Source organism: Chamaea fasciata, unplaced genomic scaffold (genome assembly GCF_029207755.1).
Source record: "Chamaea fasciata isolate MVZ Bird 193981 ecotype frontalis unplaced genomic scaffold, bChaFas1.0.hap1 SCAF_6, whole genome shotgun sequence".
Classification (NCBI taxonomy): Eukaryota; Metazoa; Chordata; class Aves; order Passeriformes; family Sylviidae; genus Chamaea; species Chamaea fasciata.
This window is the reverse complement of record NW_027094091.1, coordinates 1,605,647-1,626,008: the sequence shown is the minus strand read 5'-3', so window position 1 is coordinate 1,626,008 and position 20,362 is coordinate 1,605,647. Positions and strand designations below refer to the sequence as shown.

Genomic DNA, 20,362 nt, shown 5'->3' with positions numbered 1-20,362 from the left:
TGACCGTCCCCTCCCACCCCCTCCCGGTGTCCCCAAAGCCCCCAGGTGACACAGGACTCGGAGCTCTTGTCTTTATTGCACCAGAAGGGAGGGGACCCCCGTGTCCCCAGCGGTGTCCCAGTGTCACTTTCCAGCCTCCAGAGGCCACAACCACCCCGGCCACCGCTGGGGCCGTCCCTGGCGATGTCCCCAGCGGTGTCCCCGAGGCTTTGGTGTCACTTTTTGAGCAGCTGTGCCCGGGCCCTGTTGAGTTTCTCGGCCACGGCGCCGTCGGTGGCAGCCGAGCACCGCGACAGCACCAGGCTCATCTCGGCCTCGTTCTTGCGCTCGATGGCCGCCTCGGCCGCCTGCTCCAGGTCCCTGCCGAGCGCCGGAGAGCCGTGTGGGGACACCATGGGGACACCACGGGGACAGGGGCCACCCCCAGGGTCCCATCACTGCGCCACCACCCCCCAAAGCGCCACCCCGGCGGCTCCCGCTGTCCCCAGCCCCTCCAAATCCCCGTTGCTGCCACCCACCCAGGGGAGTTCCGGCTGTCCCTTCCCTGGTGGCAGCGTCCCCTGGGGGTCCCCTGGGTGTCCCCAAGCCCCGGGACGGCACGCACCCCACGAGGACGAAGGCCTTGACGCGCTGCTCGGGCGGCACGCGCGGCGCGTACTTCCGGGCCTCGTAACGGTTGTGGTGCTTCACCGCCACCTCCACGAAGGGCTGGGGAGGGAGAGGGGTGAGGAAGAGCAGGGAGAGGGGAGGAAGAGCAGGGGAGGGAGGGAGAGGATGGGAGGGAGAGGGGAGGAAGAGCATGGGAGAGAGGGAGAGGGGAGGAAGAGGATGGTGGAGGTGGAAAGGGGAGGAAGAGGATGGGAGAGATGGAGAGGGGAGGAAGAGGGTGGGAGGGTCAGAGAGAGGAGTGAAAGGATGGGAGAGAGGGAGAGAGGAGAAAGAGGATGGTGCAGGTGGAAAGGGGAGGAAGAGGATGGGAAGGCGAGGATGGGAGGGCTGGAGAAGGGAGGAAGAAGATGAGAGGGTTGGAGAGGGGAGGAAGAGCATGGGCGGGCTGGAGAGAGGAGGAAAAGGATGGAAAGAGGGAGAGGGGAGGAAGAGGATGAGAGAACTGGAAAGGGGAGGAAGAGGATGGAAGGCAAGGATGGGACCTCTGGAGAAAGAGGATGGAGAGTTGGAGAAGGGAGGAAGGAGGTGGGAAGGGCAGGGAGGGGAGGAAGAGAATGGTGGAGCTGAAGAGGGAGAGGGGATGGCATTGGGAGGAAGAGGATGGGAGGGCAGGGAGGGGAGGAAGACGCTGGGGGGACAACAAGGGGGTGACACTGCTGTCCCCCCCCTGAGCAGCCCCCAGCCCTCACCAGGTACCCGATGGGCGACTTCTTGCTCTTGGAGAACTTCTCCACCTCCTCCCAGTCCCCACGGGTGGCCAGGGCGTTGATCTTCAGCCACCAGTACCTGGGGACAGGGGACAGGGGGACACTCAGGGCTGTCCCTGGAGCCCCCCCCAGACTCCCCGGCACGGGTTGACACAGTTTGGGGTTTAAAAATTCCTCTTTTTCTTCTCTTTAGTGCGTGTTCACAAAACCAACCTGGTTTCCACTTCCCAAGCCGAGCCCGCTTTTGCCCTTTTTTATCCTCCCCAAAATCCCATCTCCCAGCCAGCCAACAAAATCCAGCGAGCGTAAAAACCACCACCCAAACGGTGCCAGGACTCGGAGAAGCCAAACCCACCCCACGACCACCCCCCCGAGCCCGTCCCCACCTCTTGTCTGGGATCCTGAAGTCCCGGTAGAGCTGCTCGGCGCGTTTGTGGTGCCCGTCCAGGATGAGCGTGGCCACGGTGTCGTGCAGGGACAGGTCCACGTAGGGCTTGTCCAGCTCCTCCTGCAGGTGCCTCTGCAGCCTCAGCAGCTTGATCTGCTCCTCCGTGGCCTGGGACACGGGGACAACCCCGGGGTCACTGTGCCAGCCTCTGTGTCCCCGGCCCTGAGGTCCCTGTCACAGCCTTGGGGTCCCTACCCCAGCCTCACAGTCCCTGATCCAGCCTTGGTGACCCTGTCCCAGCCCCAGAGCTCCTGTCCCAGCCTCAGTGTCCCCACCCCAGCCTTGGTGTCACTGTCCCAGCCCCAGAGCTCCTGTCCCAGCCTCAGTGTCCCCATCCCAGCCTTGGTGTCACTGTCCCAGCCCCAGAGCTCCTGTCCCAGCCTCAGTGTCCCCATCCCAGCCTTGGTGTCACTGTCCCAGCCCCAGAGCTCCTGTCCCAGCCTCAATGTCCCCATCCCAGCCTTGATGTCCCTGTCCCAGTCCTGAGGTCCCTGATCCAGCCCTGTCTCAGCCTCCGTGTCCCTGTCCCAGCCCTGAGGTCCTTGTCCCAGCCTTGGTGTCCCTGTCCCAGCCTTGGTGTCCCCATCCCAGCCCTGAGGTCCTTGTCCCAGCCCACAGTCCCCAGCCCAGTTCCAGCTTTGGGGTCCCTGTCCCAGCCCCGATGTCCCCATTCCAGCCACGCCCCTGGACGGCCACCCACCCCCAGCCAGCCTTGTTGTCATCCCCGGGGCAGGGTGAGGTGACCTCGGGTTTGTCCCTGGTGTCCCCGGGGCGGTCTCACCTTGGCAGCGAAGTCGTTCTTGGCCTTGTAGAACTCGTCCAGGGCGCTCTGCAGGGCGGCCACGCGGCCCTCGATCCGCTGGGAACGCCACGGGCACGGACACGGACATGGGGATGGCATGGCACAGACGTGGCACCCGTGTGGCACGGGTATGGCACGGCATGGGCACAGAGATGGATCCTGAGCCCCTGGGTGGGATCCCTGGACAAAACCTGACCCCCTGGGTGGAATCCCTGGACGGATCCTGATCCCCTGGGTGGAATCCTGATCCCTTCGGTGGGATCCTGATCCCTTGGGTGGAATCCTGACTCCCTGGACGGGATCCCTAGATGGATCCTGACCCCCTGGGTGGGATCCTGACCCCCCTGGGTGGGATCCTGACCCCCTGGGTGGGATCCCTCGATGGATCCTGATCCCCTGGATGGGATCCCTGGACAAAACCTGATCCCCTGGTTGGGATCCCTGGGCAGATCCTGACTCCCTGGGCAGGACCTCAGGATAGATTCTCATTCCCTGGATAGATCCTGACCTCCTGAGTGGGATCCTGATCCCCTGGGTGGGATCCCTGGATAAATCCTGACCCCCTGGGTGGGATCCTGATCCCCTGGGTGAGATCCTGATCCCCTGGACGGGATCCCTGGATGGATCCTGATCCCCTGGGTGGGATCCTGATCCCCTGGATGGGATCTGGATGGATCCTGATCCCCTGGGCGGGACCCCAACCTCTTTGGCACACTTGGCACGGGATGGGCATGGCCCCCCCAGCTTTGGGGAGCCCCTTGGGAGTGTTTTGGGACCGGGGAGAGCCCCTTGGGGACATTTGGGGACCCGGGGGAGCCCCTTGGGGACATCTGGGGACCCGGGGGAGCCCCTTGGGGTCACTTTGGGGTGTGTGCGCCCCCAAACGCCGCTGACCTTCTCAGAGTAGCCCGAGTGCACGTGGAGGTTGCCCAGCTCCTGGTGGTTGTCGTCCTGGTTGTACAAATCCTTCAGCGTCTCCCGCTCCTGGTGCCGGCAGAACTGGGGGGACAGCGGGGATTGGGGGGGCTGGGGACACCCAGGGGACACAGGGACACCCAGGGGGACATGGGGACACTTCGGGGGACATGGGGACACCCAGGGGGACATGGGGACACTTTGGGGGTCATGGGGACACCCAGGGGGACACGGGGACACACAAGGGGACACAGGGACACCCAGGGGGTCATGCAGACACCCAGGGGGACATGGGGACACCCAGGGGGACACGGGGACACCCAGGGGGTCATGGGGACACCCAGGGGGACATGGGACAGTTTGGGGGTCATGAGGACACTCGGGGTCAAGAGGACACCCAGGGGGTCACAGAGACACCCAGGGGGGACAATTTGGGGGTCAGGGGACACCCAGGGGGTCACAGGGACACCCAGGGGATCCTGGGATGATTTGGGGGTCATGGGGACACTTTGGGGGTCAAGGGGACACTTTAGGGGTGAGGGGGACAGGGCTTTTAGGGGATTCAGGGCTGTTTTGGGGTCTCAGGCTGTTTTGGGGTCTAAGGGCTGTTTTGGGGGGTGTCTCAGGGCTGTTTTGGGGTCTCAGGGCTGTTTTGGGGTCTCAGGGCTGTTTTTGGGGTCTCAGGGCTGTTTTGGGGTCTCAGGGCTGTTTTTGGGGTCTCAGGGCTGTTTTTGGGGTGTCTCAGGGCTGTTTTGGGGTCTCAGGGCTGTTTTGGTGTCTCAGGGCTGTTTTTGGGGTGTCTCAGGGCTGTTTTGGGGGTGTCTCAGGGCTGTTTTGGGGTCTCAGGGTGTTTTGGGGTCTCAGGGCTGTTTTTGGGGTCTCAGGGTGTTTTTGGGGTCTCAGGCTGTTTTGGGGTCTCAGGGCTGTTTTTGGGGTCTCAGGGCTGTTTTGGGGGTGTCTCAGGGGTTTTGGGGTCCCTGACCTGGCGGTACAGGCTGAGGGCCACGGGCTGGTTCTGCAGCGTCATGAAGAAAGTGCCGCGGTTCAGCTCGTTCTTGAGGTGCAGCACCACCGTGTACACTGGGGACAGGGACAGGGGACACAGGGGGGACACAGGGGACACAGAGGACACACAGGGGACACAGAGGGACACAGGGGGACACAGGGGGACACAGGGGGACACAGGGACAGGGGGGACAGGGGGGACAGAGGGACAGGGGACAGAAGTGTTTTGGTTGAGTTTTTTCCTGCACCTCCGGATCCCCTCTGTGCCCCCCTGACCCTCCATGTGATCCCCCAGATCCCAAAATGTCCCCAAGGGGCTCCCTCAGACCCCAAAATGTCCCCAAGGGGCTCCCCCAGACCCTGGAACTCTCCCAAAAAACTCCCCCCGACCCCAAAACACCCCCCAAAAGGCTCTCGCAGACCCCAAAACGATCCCAAGCAGCTCCCCTGGACCCTATAACTCTCCCGAGCAGCTTCCCCTGATCCCAAAATGCCACCAAGGTGCTCTTCAAGACCCCCCAACACTCCCAAGGGGCTCCCCAAAGACCCCAAAATGTTCCCAAAAGGTTCCCCCAGACCCCAAAACGTTCCCAAGGGGTTCCCCCAGACCCCAAAACGTTCCCAAGGGGCTCCCCCAGACCCTAAAATGATCCCAAGGACTTCCCCCCGACCCAAGAACATTCCCAAAGGTCTCCCCCAAACCCCCAAAAAGTTCCCAAGGGGTTCCCCCAGACTCAAAAACATTCCCAAAGGTCTTCCCCAGACCCCAAAATGCTTCCAAAGGGCTCCCCCAGACCCCAAAATGTCCCCAAGGCGTTCCCCCAGACCCCAAAAAGTTCCCCAGGGGCTCCCCCAAACCCCAAAATGCTCCCCCAAACCCCAAAACATTCCCAAAGGGCCCCCCCAGCCCCCCGAGGCCCGCGGTGTCCCCGGGCTGACCCAGGTCGGTGTCCCCGCTCTCGATGGCCTTGCCCAGGGCCAGTTTGCTGCGCTTCATCTTCAGCAGCAGCGGCACCTGCTCCCCCGAGCGCGGCTCGTACTCCAGCAGCTGTGGGGACAGCGCTGTCACCTGGGCTCACCTCACCGGGACACCGCTGTCACCTGGGGTCACCTCAATGGGACACTGCTGTCACCTGGGGTCACCTCACCGGGACACCGCTGTCACCTGGGGTCACCTCAATGGGACACTACTGTCACCTGGGGTCACCTCACCGGGACACCGCTGTCACCTGGGGTCACCTCAATGGGACACCGCTGTCACCTGGGGTCACTTCACTGGGACACTGCTGTAACCTGGGGTCACCTCAATGGGACACTGCTGTCACCTGGGGTCACCTCACCGGGACACCGCTGTCACCTGGGGTCACCTCAATGGGACACTGCTGTCACCTGGGGTCACCTCACCGGGACACCGCTGTCACCTGGGGTCACCTCAATGGGACACTGCTGTCACCTGAGCATGGTCTGTGTCCTCACCGGGACACCGCTGTCACCTGGGGTCACCTCACCGGGACACTGCTGTCACCTGAGCATGGTCTGTGTCCTCACCGGGACACCGGTGTCACCTGGGGTCACCTCACCGGGACACTGCTGTCACCTGAGCATGGTCTGTGTCCTCACCGGGACACCGCTGTCACCTGGTGTCCTCTAAATGGGACACCGCTGTCACCTGAGCATGGTCTGTGTCCTCACTGGGACACTGCTGTCACCCAGTGTCCTCTCAGTGGGACACTGCTGTCACCTGGTCATGGTCTGTGTCCTCATTAGGACACCATTGTCATCACGTGCCCCCTCTCCAGGACAGCTCTGCCACCTGGTGTCCCCTCAATGGGACACTGCTGTCACCATGTGCCCCCTCACTGGGACAGCGCTGTCACCTGGTGTCCCCTCACGGGGACAGCGCTGCCACCTGGGGGTGGCCTGTGTCCCCATGGGACAGCACTGTCACCTGGGCATGTTCTGTGTCCCCACCGGGACAGCACTGTCACTTGGGGTGGCCTGTGTCCCCACTGCAGTGTCACCTGGGGTGGCCTGTGTCCCCTCACCGGGACACCACTGTCACCAGGGCATGGCCTGTGTCCTCAGTGGGACAGCAGTGTCACCTGGGGGCAGCCAGCTTGTGTCCCCAGCTCATGTTCCCAGCTGTGTCCCCACCCTGATGGCCACCCCGTGTCAGTGTCCCCCGTGTCCCCACCCTGATGGCCACCCCGTGACAGTGTCCCCTGTGTCCCCACCCTGACGGCCACCCCGTGACCCCTCCCTGACGGCCAGCCCGTGTCAGTGTCCCCCGTGTCCCCACCCTGACGGCCAGTCCGTGTCAGTGTCCCCCATGTCCCCTCCCTGACGGCCAGCCCGTGTCAGTGTCCCCCGTGTCCCCACCCTGATGGCCACCCTGTGTCAGTGTCCCCCATGTCCCCACCCTGACGGCCAGCCCGTGTCAGTGTCCCCCGTGTCCCCTCCCTGATGGCCACCCCGTGTCAGTGTCCCCAGCCCGTGTCAGTGTCCTCCGTGACCCCACCCTGATGGCCAGCCCGTGTCAGTGTCCCCAGCCCATGTCCCCAGTGTCCCCCGTGTCCCCACCCTGATGGCCAGCCCGTATCAGTGTCCCCAGCCCGTGTCCCCAGTGTCCCCCGTGTCCCCTCCCTGATGGCCAGCCCGTGTCAGTGTCCCCCGTGTCCCCACCCTGATGGCCAGCCCATGTCAGTGTCCCCCGTGTCCCCACCCTGATGGCCAGCCCATGTCAGTGTCCCCCGTGTCCCCACCCTGATGGCCAGCCCGTGTCCCCAGCCGGTGTCCCCCGTGTCCCCACCCTGATGGCCAGCTCGGCGCGGCCGCAGTCGTAGGCGCGGGTGGCGATGTCCGAGTACGAGATGCCCGCGGTGTCCCCAAGCTTCTGGTTGATGGCCTGGGCCACCTCCTCGTCCGACTTGTCCTTCTGCTGCACCTGTGGGGACAGCCAGGTGTGTCCCCAGGTGTCCCCGAGGCAGACCCAGCCTGTCCCCAGGTGTCTCTGAGGTGGGTTCAGCCTGTCCCCAGGCTGTCCTCACGTGTCCCCAGGCTGCCAGCTGTCCCCGTGTCCCCCCAGGTGTCCCCGTGTCCCCTCACCTTGTAGCAGGCCCAGTGTGCCAGGATGCGGCTCACGCCCTGGATCTCCGGCAGCCGCAGGAACTCGCAGATGCGGATGGCCAGCGGGTACAGGCGGCGCAGCACCAGCCTGGGGACAGGGACATCAGGGAGGGGACACGGGGTCAGGGGACATCAGGGGGACACCAGGGACATCAGGGGGATCAGGGGACACCACGGGGACAGGGGACACTGGGGGATCAGGGGAACATGGAAGGGTCAGGGGACACATGAGGGGTCAGAGGGACATGGAGGGGTTAAGGGGACATGGAGGGGACATGGGACACATGAGAGTGTCAGGGGGACATGGAGGGGACGGGGGGACACAGTGGGGGTCAGGGGACATGGAAGGGGACAGGGGACATGGGGACATGAAGGGGACAGGAGGACATGGAAGGGTCAGGGGAACACATGAGGGATTGAGGGACATGGAGGGGACAGAGGGATGTGGAAGGGTCAGGGGGACATGGAGGGGACAGGGGACAGCAGAGGGATCACGGGGACATGGAGGGGTCAGGGGACATATGAGAGTTCAGGGGACACGTGGAGGGGACAGGGGACACCAGGGGGGTTTGGGGGACATGGAGGGGACAGGGGGACACAGAGGGGACAGGGGACATGGAGGAGTCAGAGGGATACACTGGGGGCCAGGGGGACACAGGGGGCGTCAGGGGGACACATTGTGGGTCAAGGGACATACGGTGGGGGTCAGGGGACATGGAGGGGACAGGGGACACATGAGGGGTCAGGGGGACACATTGAGGGGGTCCCCAAGGGCTTGGCGCTGCTGAGCCCCTGGATATGGGAATGGGATGGGAACTGTGGGATGGGGAATGTGGGACGGGGAATTTGGGATGGGGAAGGTGGGATGGGGAGTTTGGGATACGCACTGTGGGATGGGGATATTGGGATGGGGACAGTGCCCTGCAGAATGAGGGATGGGGAATGTGGGATGAGGAATTTGGGACGGTCAGTGTGGGATGGGGAATGTGGGACGGGAACACTGCCCTGCAGCACGAGGGACGCCGAATTTGGGCTGGGAAGCACGGCAAGGCCGCGGATGCTCCCGGCGCTCTCACCTGTCCAGCAGCACCTCGATGGTGAGCTGCTTGTATCTGTAGGGACAGTCAAGGCACATTCGGGATCACGGGCACCCCGGGCAGGGCCTGACCCCGGGATCTGCAGGAGGATACTGGGTGAAGGTGAGCGGGATCCCGATCTGGTAGTCCCGGATGGCGTTGAGCACCCGCAGGTCCTGGCACATGCGCACGAACCCCTCCGGCGGGAACTTATCCAGGAAACACTTCCCGAAGGAAGCTGCCTGTGGGATCGGGGAGAAAATCAGAGGGAAAATCCTTCACCTTCAGCCTCCCTCCTCCTCCTCCTCCTCCTCCTCCTCCTCCTGCTGCTGGCTCACCCTCAGCAGGGATTTCTGGGTGTCGGGCTCGTGCTCGTAGCCCGCGGCCTCGATGCACTGGCCCACGGCCTCGGGGAGCAGCTGCTGCTCCCGGATCTCCCGCAGGTACTCGTCGGCTTTCTGGCTCTCCTTCTGCAGGGAAAACGGGAATGGGGGAAGTCCCGGGACAGGGAGCACCCCCAGCTTCTCCCCTATCCCAGGTGGCTTCAAGCCCTGCGCAGGACGTTCCCGGGGATTTGGGGCAGCCCCAGCTGTCACTTTCCCCTGGATTCTCCCCACATCCCAATAAAAGATTTGGGGTTTCCAACACCCCGTGGAGCTCAGCGGGATCCGATCCCGAATCATCCCAAAATCACAATCCCAGGGCTCGGAGTTTTCCCCTTCTCCAGGTGAACATTCCCAGCTCTCCCAGAGCCTCTCTAAAATCCTGGAATGCTTTGGCTTGGGAGGAGCCTTCATCCCAAATTTCTAGCTCTCCCTCTGCAGGAGAAAAGGGAATTGGGGATCCCCGGGAGTGGGAAGGGGCAGGAGGTACCTCGTACTCCTTCTGTGCCTCCAGCAGCAGAGCGCCCGGAGCCATGGAGGCGATGCGGAAAATCTCCTGGCTGGCTTCTGCAGGGATGGGGAGCAAACCGGGATGAGGAGGGGCTGCTCCAGCCCCTGATGTCACCCTGACATCACCCTGATGTCACCCTGATGTCACCCTGGTGGCCTGGGAGCATCCTCCAGCACCGGGATTGTGGAATGGGTTGGGTGGGAAGGGACATTAAATCCCAATAATTCCACCACATCCATGGGCAGGGACAGCTCCCACCAGCCCCGGTGGATCCAAATCCACCCAACCCGGCCTTGGACACCCCCAGGGATCCAGGGGCAGCCCCAGGAAATCTGGGAATTCCAGCCCAGGCAGGAATTGCTGCCCAAGATCCCAGCCCAAAGTCCCCTTTCCCAGTGGGAAGCCATTCCCTGTGTCCTGTCCCTCCAGGCCTTGGCCCCAGCCCCTCTCCAGCTCTCCTGGAGCCCCTTTGGGCACTCTGAGCATTCCCGGGATTTTTCCCTTCTCCGGGGGAACATTCCCAGCTCTCCCAGCCTGGCTCCAGAATCCTGGAATGGTTTGGGTGGGAAAGGACCTTAAATCCCATCCCAATTCCACCAGGGACACCTCCCACCACCCCAGGCTGCTCCAAGCCCCACCCAACCTCATCCGATTTCGGGATGGAGCATCCAGAGCTCCTCTGGGAACTCCTGTGCCAGGATCCCACATCCCAGGAGCTGGGAGGGCAGGGATCCTCACCTGGGATCTCGTGCAGGAACTCGTGGGAGGAGCGGGACAGGATCCGGACCCCGTCCAGCTCGGGCACCAGGTGGGAATCCTCATCCAGGACAAAGCTGGGCTCCTGCTAAGGGCTGGGACACGGACACGGGGAGGGAGGGAGGGAGGGGAATCCCACGGGATGGGGGAAGCACCTGGGAACATCCCCTGGGACAGGGAAAGGACCTGGGAGCCACTGCGGGGAATGGGAACATCCTGTGGGACAACGAAAAGGACCTGGGAGCACCCCGTGGGACAGGGAAAGGACCTGGAGAATCAGAGTGGGGCTGGGAACATCCCACGGGACAGAAAATGACCTCGGAACATCCCACGGGACAGGGAAAGGACTTGAGAACATCCCACGGGACAAGGGAAAGACCTGGGAGCCTCCCTGGGGCCAGGGAAAGGACCTGGGAGCATCCCATGGGACTGGGAAGGACCTGGGAACATCCCATGGGACAGAAAAGGACCTGGGAGCTTCCCACGGGACAGAAAAAGATGTGGAAGCCAGAGTGAGGCTGGGAGCATCCCCTGGGACAAGAGAAGGACCTGGGAACATCCCAGGGAACAGAAAAGGATCTGGAAGCCAAAGTGGGGCTGGGAACATCCCATGAGACAGGGAAAGGACTTGGGAACATCCCATAGGACAAGGGAAGGACCTGGGAACATCCCATGAGACAGGGAAAGGACCTGGGAACCAGAGTGGAACTGGGAGCAATCCATGGGACAAGGGAAGGACCCGGGAACATCCCATGGGACAGAAAAGGATCTGGGAACCAGAGTGGAACTGGGAACAATCCATGGGACAAGGAAAGGACCCGGGAACATCCCATGGGACAGAAAAGGATCTGGGAACCAGAGTGGAACTGGGAACAATCCATGGGACAAGGAAAGGACCCGGGAACATCCCATGGGACATAAAAGGATCTGGGAACCAGAGTGGGGCTGGGAACAATCTGTGGGACAGGGAAAGGACCTGGGAACATCCCCTGGGACAAGGGAAGGACCCGGGAACATCCCCTGGGACAAGGGAAGGACCCGGGAACATCCCCTGGGACAAGGGAAGGACCCGGGAACATCCCCTGGGACAAGGGATGGACCCGGGAACAGCCCATGGGACAGAAAAGGATCTGGGAACCAGAGTGGACCTGGGAACAACCCCTGGGACAGGGAAAAGATCTGGGAACAAGGCACAGGACAGAAGAGGGCCCGGGAGCCTCCCTGGGGCCCCGTGGGTGCCAGAGGAGGCGGCGGCACCCCTGGGAGCACGGCCTGCTCCCGAAGGATACCGGATGCACTCGGAGGAATTGCCCACCACCATCAGCTGCCGCTCCCAGGCCAGCACCACGGCGCGCTGCCGGCTCCGGGGCCGCGTGCACCTGCGGGGGGGCCCAGCACCCCATTATCGACCCCGTTATCAACCCCAAAAAAACCCCAAAGCCAGAGCAGGGCCGGCCCCAGGGCTGGGGGGGCCGGGGAAGGCTGGGTGGGCTCACCAGACCATCTGCTTGGGCGGGGAGCGGATGCCGGTGTTGAACTCGCAGAATTTTTCCTGCGGGAGAGGAGGAAAGGGCGCGGTCGGGGGTCGGGGCGGGTTTCCGACCCGGTTGTGTTGGTTGCATTTGGTAAACGAAGGCGATTGCGAAATACCATTTCGATTTTAAGTTAGTAAAATCTAATTTAAAAAATGAAATAAAATTTGAATAAATTGTAATTATGAAGCTATAATTTATATTTTAATAATACGATTAATACATGCTGATAATATTAAATAAGAATGTATTAATATTCTTAATAAAATCATTAACAATATTAATACTTATATTTGTAATATGTCTTATATATAAATAATATATTCATTATATTCCAGAATTAATATTAATGTATAACACCAACTTATTAATATCAAATAATAATTTATTACTATTAATATTTCCATTAATAATATTAATATTTACATCTATAATAATATAGTATATTTATGACATATCCATTATATTTTATAATTACTATTATTATTTAATACAAATTTATTAATGTTAAACAGTAATTTATCAATATTATTAATACCATTAATATTATTAAGATTTAAATTTATAACAATATCGTATATTTATAATGCATCCATTATAGTTTATAATTACTATTATTACTTAATACTAATTTAATAATATTAAATAATAATTTATTAATATCATTAATACCATTAATAATATTAATATCTACATTTACAATAATATCGTATATTTATAATATATCCGTCATATTTTATAATTACTACTTTTATTTAATACTAATTTAAAATTATTAAATAATAACTTATTAATGTTATTGATACCAATAATATTATTAATATTTACATTTATAATAATTTCGTATATTTATAATATATCCGTTGTATTTTATAATTACTATTATTTATTAATACTAATTAATTATTATTCAATAATAATTTATTAAAATTATTGATATCAATAATATTACTGATATTTACATTTATAATAATATCGTATATTTATAATATATCCGTTATATTTTATAGTTACTATTGTTATTTAATAATAATTTATTAATATTAAATAATAATTTATTAATATTATTATCAATAATATTATTAATATTTACATTTATATTAATATCGTATGTTTATAATATATCCATTATATTTAATAGTTACTATTGTTATTTAATACTAATTTATTAATATTAAGCAATAATTTATTAATACCATTAATACCATTAATATTACTGTTATTTACATTTATAACAACATCGTGTATTTATAACATACCCGTTACATTTTAAAATTAATATTTCTATTTAATACTAATTTCTTACTGTTCAACAACGATATTTTGATATTATTAAATTATAATTTAGTCAATTTAGCCGGTTAAACTCGGCTCGGGGACTTTTGGAGCGGCGGATTTCTTTTAGGATTTCTCACGCGCTGTGTAACTCTTTTTTCTGTGCGACTACATCCGGGCTGCGGACTTGCCGGGGGGTAAATTTTAAAGACAAATTACTTCCAGGGTAAAGGACCGTGGTGGTCTCACAGCGGTCGCCTGGTTTTCCTCGGTTAATTTCAGTGCAGTGGGTCGAGCGTCTTTTTTTTTTGTTGTTGTTGTTGCTGTGAGATAGGATCAGGAGAAAAAGGCAAACCAGGCTGAATTTAAAGGTTAAAAAGAGAAAATGGATTTGTTAATGTAGTGGGAGGAGGGGTTGATTTGGAAGTTTCACTCAGGTTTGTTTTTTTCTCTTTTTTTTTTCTCTTTTTTTTTTTCGGTGCGTTAATAAATCCGTTTGTTTATCTTTGAGCCTGCTTTGCTTCTCCCGATCCCATCTCACAGGGGGAAAAGAGAGCCAACGCTGAAACCACTGCACTGAATTCGGCAAAGAGAAACAGGTGAAGGCGAAACCACGACAACACACTGACAGAAGGGGGGGAAAAAAAACCCCCCAAAATCCCCAAATTTGGCATCCCTCCAACCCCTGGGGCTCCCAAATTTGAGCCAAACCCCCCAGTTTGTGAGCCTGTAACACAGACAAGAATTAATAAACATCTGGCGTGTTTAATCCTAATTCTGGCAAAAGAAAAAAAAAAAAAAAGAATAATAAAAAAGCTACAAAACCTCCCCAGAATCCTGAAATTTTGGGGGTAAAACATCCCCCCAAAAATCCCCAAATCCTCCAGCCCCTGGGGCTCCCAAATTTGAGCCAAACCCCCCAGTTTGTGAGCCTGTAACACAGACAAGAATTAATAAACATCTGAGCCTGAACAAGAAATAATTGTTCAAGTATTTAATCCTGACTGCAGCAGGAAGATAAAAGCTACAGAACCTCCCTAGAACCCTGAAATTTTGGGGGTAAAACATCCCCCAAAAAACCCCCAAATTTGGGACCCTTCAAACCCCTGGGCCTCCCAAATTTGAGCCAAACCCCCCAGTTTGTGAGCCCGTAACACAGACAGGAATTAACAAACAGCTGAGCCCCAACAAGGAATATTTGTTTAAGCCTTTAACCCCGACCGCGGCAGGAAAACAAATGAAAAGGTTCTGGCAGCACGGGGGGTGGCCTGACCCCTCGGGGACCCCCCAAAGAGCCCCCCCGGAGCCCCCCCGGGGCAGCTGGGCTGACCTTGAGCGAGGCTGCGCCCATCCAGACGGTGCCCGAGTCGCAGAAGAGCGCCAGGTGCCGGTGGGTGAAGGACACAGCCACGGCCAGGAAGGGCCCCGCCGAGGGGCTCAGCCCGGGGGGGCTCTGGGGACAGGACAGGGGACACTGGGCTCACGGTGACCCCCAGGTGACACACAGCAGGGCAGGGGACACTGGGCTCGGTGTGATCCCCCAAGGGACACAGGGCAGGAGTCAGTGGGGCTCAGTGTGACCCCCAAGGGACACAGGACAGGGGACACTGGGGTTGGGGTGACCCCCAGGTGACACAGAGCAGGACAGGGGTCACTGGGCTCGGTGTGATCCCCCAAGGGACACAGGACAGGGGTCACTGGGCTCAGGGTGACCTCCAGGTGACACAGGGTGGGGGGTCAGTGGGGCTTGGGGTGACCCCCAAGTGACACAGGACAGGGGTCACGGGGGTCGGGGTGACCCCTAAGTGACACAGGACAGGACTGAGGGGTCACTGGGGACACCCCAGGGGCTCAGAGTGACCCCCAAGTGACACAGGGCAGGGCAGGGCAGGGGTCACTGGGGACACCACAGGGAGCTCAGAGTGACCCCTAAGTGACATGGGTGACACAGGGCAGAGGTCACTGGGCTCAGGGTGACCCCCAAGTGACACAGGGCAGGGCAGGGGGGTCCCGCTCAGCCCACGGTGCTTTTCCACGTTGGTGCGTGGGGGAGTGGAGGGAAGTGGGTGGGAGAGAGTTTGGGGGGGCTGGGAGGGCCCCAAGGGGTGGGAAAGGAGCTGGGAGCACCCCAGGGGACAGCGGGGACAGCGGGGACAGCGGGGACAGCCCCATCCCAAGGCCCCTCACCACCACGGAGCACGAGGTGTTGTCCAGCAGGAAGAGCTCCTGTCCCACGGCCAGCAGCACCACGGTCACCCTGTCCTGGGACAGCACGGCCCAGCACGGCGGCGGCTTCTGCAGGCCTGGGGACACGGGGACACCGTGGGGACACCGTGGGGACACCGTGGGGACAGAGTGACCCCCACCGGACACGGCGACACCGTGGTGACACGGGGACAGGGGAACAGAGTGACGGCCCCTGGACACAAGGACACAGGGGACACCATGGGGACAGAGTGAAACTCTCGGGACACAGGGATAGAGGGGACAAGGAGGACAGGAGGCAAAAGGGACAGTGTGACACCTCTGGGACACAGAGACATGCGGGACACTGTGACACCCCGAGGACACAGGGGAGAGAGGGCACAGTGTGACACCCCCAGGACACGGGGACAGTGTGACACCACGGGGACATGGGGAAGGGATGGACAGAGAGGGACAGGGGGACAGCAGGGACAAGGGGGGACAAAGGGACAGGGGGGTGGGAGGGACAGGGAAGCAGTGGGGACAGAGGGACAGAGAAGCAAGGACAAGGGGACAGCGGGGACGGGGGACAGAGGGACAAAGAAGCAAAGACAAGGGGACATGGGGATGGGGGGCGAGAGAAACAGGAGAACAGGGAGGACAGAGGGGACAGAGGGGACACAGGGGACACCCACCAGGGACCTCGGGCAGGCGGCGCAGCTTGAGGTCGTCGATGTTGGTGGCCAGGGAGAAGCGCAGCGCCCCGGTCAGGATGGCCACGCCCGTGCCGAACTCCGTGTGGAAAACCTGCGCCTCCAGCACGTGGTTCTGCAGCACCTCCTGTCACACACCGCGGGGGTGGCACCCTGGGGACACCGCCGGGGACACCGCCCGCCGGGGACACGCAGGCGCAGGCAGTGGGGAGGGGAATGTTCTGCCCCACCCCGGGATGGATGCCAGCTCTTCCCCGAGGGATGGGACGGCCTCCGGGTCACCCTGTGGTGTCCCACGGGGAGGATTCTGTGTCCCTTCCCACCTGCCCCACCCCAAACACCACCCCAAAAACGCCACCCCAAAAACGCCACCCCAAAGGCCACCCCAAAGGCCACCCCAAAGATGCCACCCCAAACGCCACCCCCTCACGTTTCCCATGCTGAAGTGCCGCTTGAACTCGCAGAACAGGTTGTAGACCAGCACCGTCCCGTCCTCCTGGATGCACAGCAGGTCCTCCCCCGCCGTCCAGCCCAGGTGCACCAGGCGGCCGCTCTTCCACTGGGGATGGCACGGCATGGGTCACCCCGGACAGCCCCGGGACACGGATGGCCCTGCTGGGACACTCCTGGGGACAGCGGCCCTGCCTGGGGGCTGACAGCTTCTCCAGGGCTCCCACACCTCATCCAGAGGTCGCACACCTCATCCAAAAGTCCAACACCTCACCCTGAGGTACAACACCTCACTCTGAGGTCCAACACCTCATCCAGAGGTCGCACACCTCATCCAAAAGTCCAACACCTCACCTTGAGGTACAACACCTCACTCTGAGGTCCAACACCTCATCCAGAGGACAGACACCTCACCTGGAGGTCTGACACCTCACCTGGAGGACTGACACCTCACCCAGAGGTCCCACCTCATCCAAAAGTCCGACACCTCATCAAAAGGACCAGCACCTCATCCAGAGGTCCAGCACCTCACCAGGAGGTCCAACAGCTCATCCAGAGGTCTGACACCTCACCCTGAGGTCCAACACCTCACCCGGAGGTCCAACACCTCACCTGGAGATCCCACACCTCATCCAGAGGTCTGACATCTCACCCTGAGGTCCAACACCTCACCCGGAGGTCCAACACCTCACCTGGAGGTTCCACACCTCATCCAGAGGTCCAGCACCTCACCCTGAGGTCCAACACCTCAGCGGAGGTCCCACACCTCATCCAGAGGTCCCACACCTCATCCAGATGTCCCACACCCCACCTGCCCTGGCTCTGCAGGTCCCTGCAGTCCTGGCACTGTCCCTCCACTGCCCCGTGTCCCCACCGGGCCCTGGAGGGGGAAGGGAGGATGTTCCCTGTGGCTCTCACCTCATCCTCTTCTCCCATCCCTGGGCAGCAGGGAAAGGATTCTCCTGCTCCAAACCCATCCCATTGTCCTCTCCCATGTCCCCCCACCCGTCCCACACCCCGGGGGTGTCCGTCCCCTCCCAGCTCACCGGGACACTGGCCAGGAGCAGCCCCGAGGCCGAGTAGATCTCCAGGAGCGGGCGGGCGCTGGGGGTCTTGTCCCGCCGGGAATTCCTCAGCAGGGCTGGGACAAGGAGGGGACAGTCCCTGAGGCGTCAGTGCCACAGCCCCGGCTCGAGGGGCGGCTCAGGGGGGCTGAACCCACCGATGGGACCCCCGTATGGGGCAGCTGCCACCACGCAGTCACGGAGGTCCTCCCGAAGGCCCCATTCCATGGAGTAGAGCTCCAGCTTCCTGCAGGGACACGGATAATGGATGGATGGATGGATGGATGGATGGATGGATGGATGGATGGATGGATGATGGATGGATGATGGATGGATGGATGATGGATGGATGATGGATGGATGGATGATGGATGGATGGATGATGGATGGATGGATGATGGATGGATGGATGATGGATGGATGATGGATGATGGATGGATGACGGATGGATGGATGATGGATGGATGGATGGATGGATGATGGATGGATGATGGATGGATGGATGATGGATGGATGATGGATGGATGGATGATGGATGGATGGATGATGGATGGATGGATGATGGATGGATGATGGATGATGGATGGATGATGGATGGATGGATGACGGATGGATGGATGATGGATGGATGGATGGATGGATGGATGATGGATGGATGATGGATGGATGGATGATGGATGGATGATGGATGGATGGATGATGGATGGATGGATGATGGATGGATGATGGATGGATGGATGATGGATGGATGGATGGATGGACGATGGATGATGGATGGATGATGGATGATGGATGATGGATGGATGATGGATGGATGATGGATGGATGATGGATGATGGATGGATGACGGATGGATGGATGACAGATGGATGGATGGATGAATGATTGATGGATGGATGGATGGATGATGGATGGATGGATGATGGATGGATGATGGATGGATGATGGATGGATGGACGATGGATGATGGATGGATGATGGATGATGGATGGATGATGGATGGATGATGGATGGATGATGGATGGATGACGGATGGATGGATGATGGATGGATGGATGATGGATGATGGATGGATGATGGATGATGGATGGATGATGGATGGATGATGGATGGATGGATGATGGATGATGGATGATGGATGGATGACGGATGGATGGATGATGGATGGATGGATGGATGGATGATGGATGATGGATGGATGGATGATGGATGATGGATGGATGATGGATGGATGATGGATGGATGAGGGATGGATGAGGGATGGATGAGGGATGGATGAGGGATGGATGAGGGATGGATGATGGATGGATGAGGGATGGATGAGGGATGGATGAGGGATGGATGATGGATGGATGAGGGATGGATGATGGACATGCAGCAGGCACAGGGATGGGGCAGCCACAGACGGTGCCCACCCCTGAATTGGCCCTGGGACACCCCCGACAGACCCCAGAAGCACCAAGATCCCCCCCAGGAACCCCAGAGACCCCCAGGAATGCCCCAAAGACTCCCGGGGCCACCTCAGGACCCCCCAGCAACCTCCCAGCCAACCCCAAGACCACCCTAAGACACCTCAACCACCCCTGGGACCCCTCAACCGTCCCCGGGACCCCCTTCCCAGCCAGCCCCAAGGGCAGCAGGAGACCCCTCCAGGAAACCCCCAAACCCCACAGACACCCCGGGACCCCTCCCAGCCCGAGGAGCCCCATCCCCAGCCAGCCCCAAGGGACCACCAGGGACCCCCCCAACCACCCCGGGCCTCCCGTTCCCGCCAGCCCCATGGCTACCCCAGGACCCCAAACCAGCCCCAGGACCCCAAACCAGCCCCAGGACCCCAAAACAGCCCCATGGCTACCCCAGGACCCCCAAACCAGCCCCAGGACCCCAAACCAGCCCCATGGCTACCCCAGGACCCCAAACCAGCCCCAGAACCCCAAACCAGCCCCATGGCTACCCCAGGACCCCAAACCAGCCCCAGAACCCCCGAACCAGCCCCAGAACCCCAAACCAGCCCCATGGCTACCCCAGAACCCCAAAACAGCCCCAGAACCCCAAAACAGCCCCATGGCTACCCCAGAACCTCCGACCCAGCCCCAGAATCTCGCCCCAGCCATCTCCAGGACCCCTTTCCCAGCCCTGCCATCCCCTCCGCCATCCCTGGAATCCCCATTCCCATCCCTGGCATCCCCCAAAACACACCCGCGACCCCCGAGCGGCCCCGGGCCGCTGCCCCTCACCGGTAGAAGGTCTCCTCGCCCAGCGGGTTCCAGTTGGCCGTGTAACAATCCATGGCGCGGCCGGGACGGGGGAACCGGGACCCAGACCGGGATCGGGACCCGGCGCTCCCGGCGCTTCCCTCACGGCGCCGCGCCCCGCACGTCGCGCCCTGACGCCGGGCGGGGCGCCGCCATCTTGGGTGAGGGCACGGGCAAGTGAACGGGGAACAGCCGCCATCTTGGGTGAGGGCAGCGGGAAAGGGGAACCGCCGCCATCTTGGGTGAGGGCAGCGGGAAAGGGGGACCGCCGCCATCTTGGGTGAGGGCACAGGCCTTGTCCCCCGAAGTGTCGCCTGTCCCCAAAGATTTCCCCCCTCCCCCAAAATCTCCGTTGTCCCCCGGTGTGTTCCCAGTTCCCCAAGAGGCCTCTTATTCCCAAAGGTGTCCCCCAAGACGCCCCCCCGTTCCACCAAGGTGTCCCTCAAGGTACCCCAAAGTGTTCGCCATCCCCCCAAGCCGCCCGTTACCCC

General features: G+C 59.0%; 1 protein-coding gene across 1 annotated transcript; it reads right to left on the bottom strand.

Annotated features, from left to right (window-relative positions):
- Window positions 1-57: 57 nt before the first annotated feature.
- VPS16 (VPS16 core subunit of CORVET and HOPS complexes) lies at window positions 58-20,000 on the bottom strand. Its single transcript, XM_066185153.1, has 24 exons — window positions 19,854-20,000; window positions 17,775-17,863; window positions 17,599-17,693; window positions 16,533-16,661; window positions 16,085-16,229; window positions 15,393-15,508; window positions 14,536-14,658; window positions 11,895-11,950; window positions 11,688-11,777; window positions 10,381-10,475; window positions 9,622-9,698; window positions 9,087-9,218; window positions 8,863-8,990; window positions 8,749-8,784; window positions 7,652-7,760; window positions 7,356-7,490; window positions 5,486-5,594; window positions 4,524-4,621; window positions 3,521-3,625; window positions 2,606-2,683; window positions 1,763-1,932; window positions 1,359-1,455; window positions 605-708; window positions 58-360 (listed from the first exon to the last, which is right to left on the bottom strand). Exons 1-24 carry the CDS (start codon window positions 19,904-19,906, stop codon window positions 216-218), a joined length of 2,514 nt encoding a protein of 837 aa, XP_066041250.1. The 5' UTR covers window positions 19,907-20,000; the 3' UTR covers window positions 58-215.
- Between the last annotated feature and the right edge of the window lie 362 nt (window positions 20,001-20,362).

Coding starts and splice junctions, on each gene's coding strand:
- VPS16 (XM_066185153.1), bottom strand. CDS start 19,906: ATGGATTGTTACACGGCCAACTGGAACCCGCTGGGCGAGGAGACCTTC. Junction 11,778..11,894: donor CCGCCCAAGCAGATGGTCTG/GTGAGCCCACCC, acceptor GCCCCCCCGCAG/GTGCACGCGGCCCCGGAGCC. Junction 4,622..5,485: donor GAGCGGGGACACCGACCTGG/GTCAGCCCGGGG, acceptor CCCTGTCCCCAG/TGTACACGGTGGTGCTGCAC.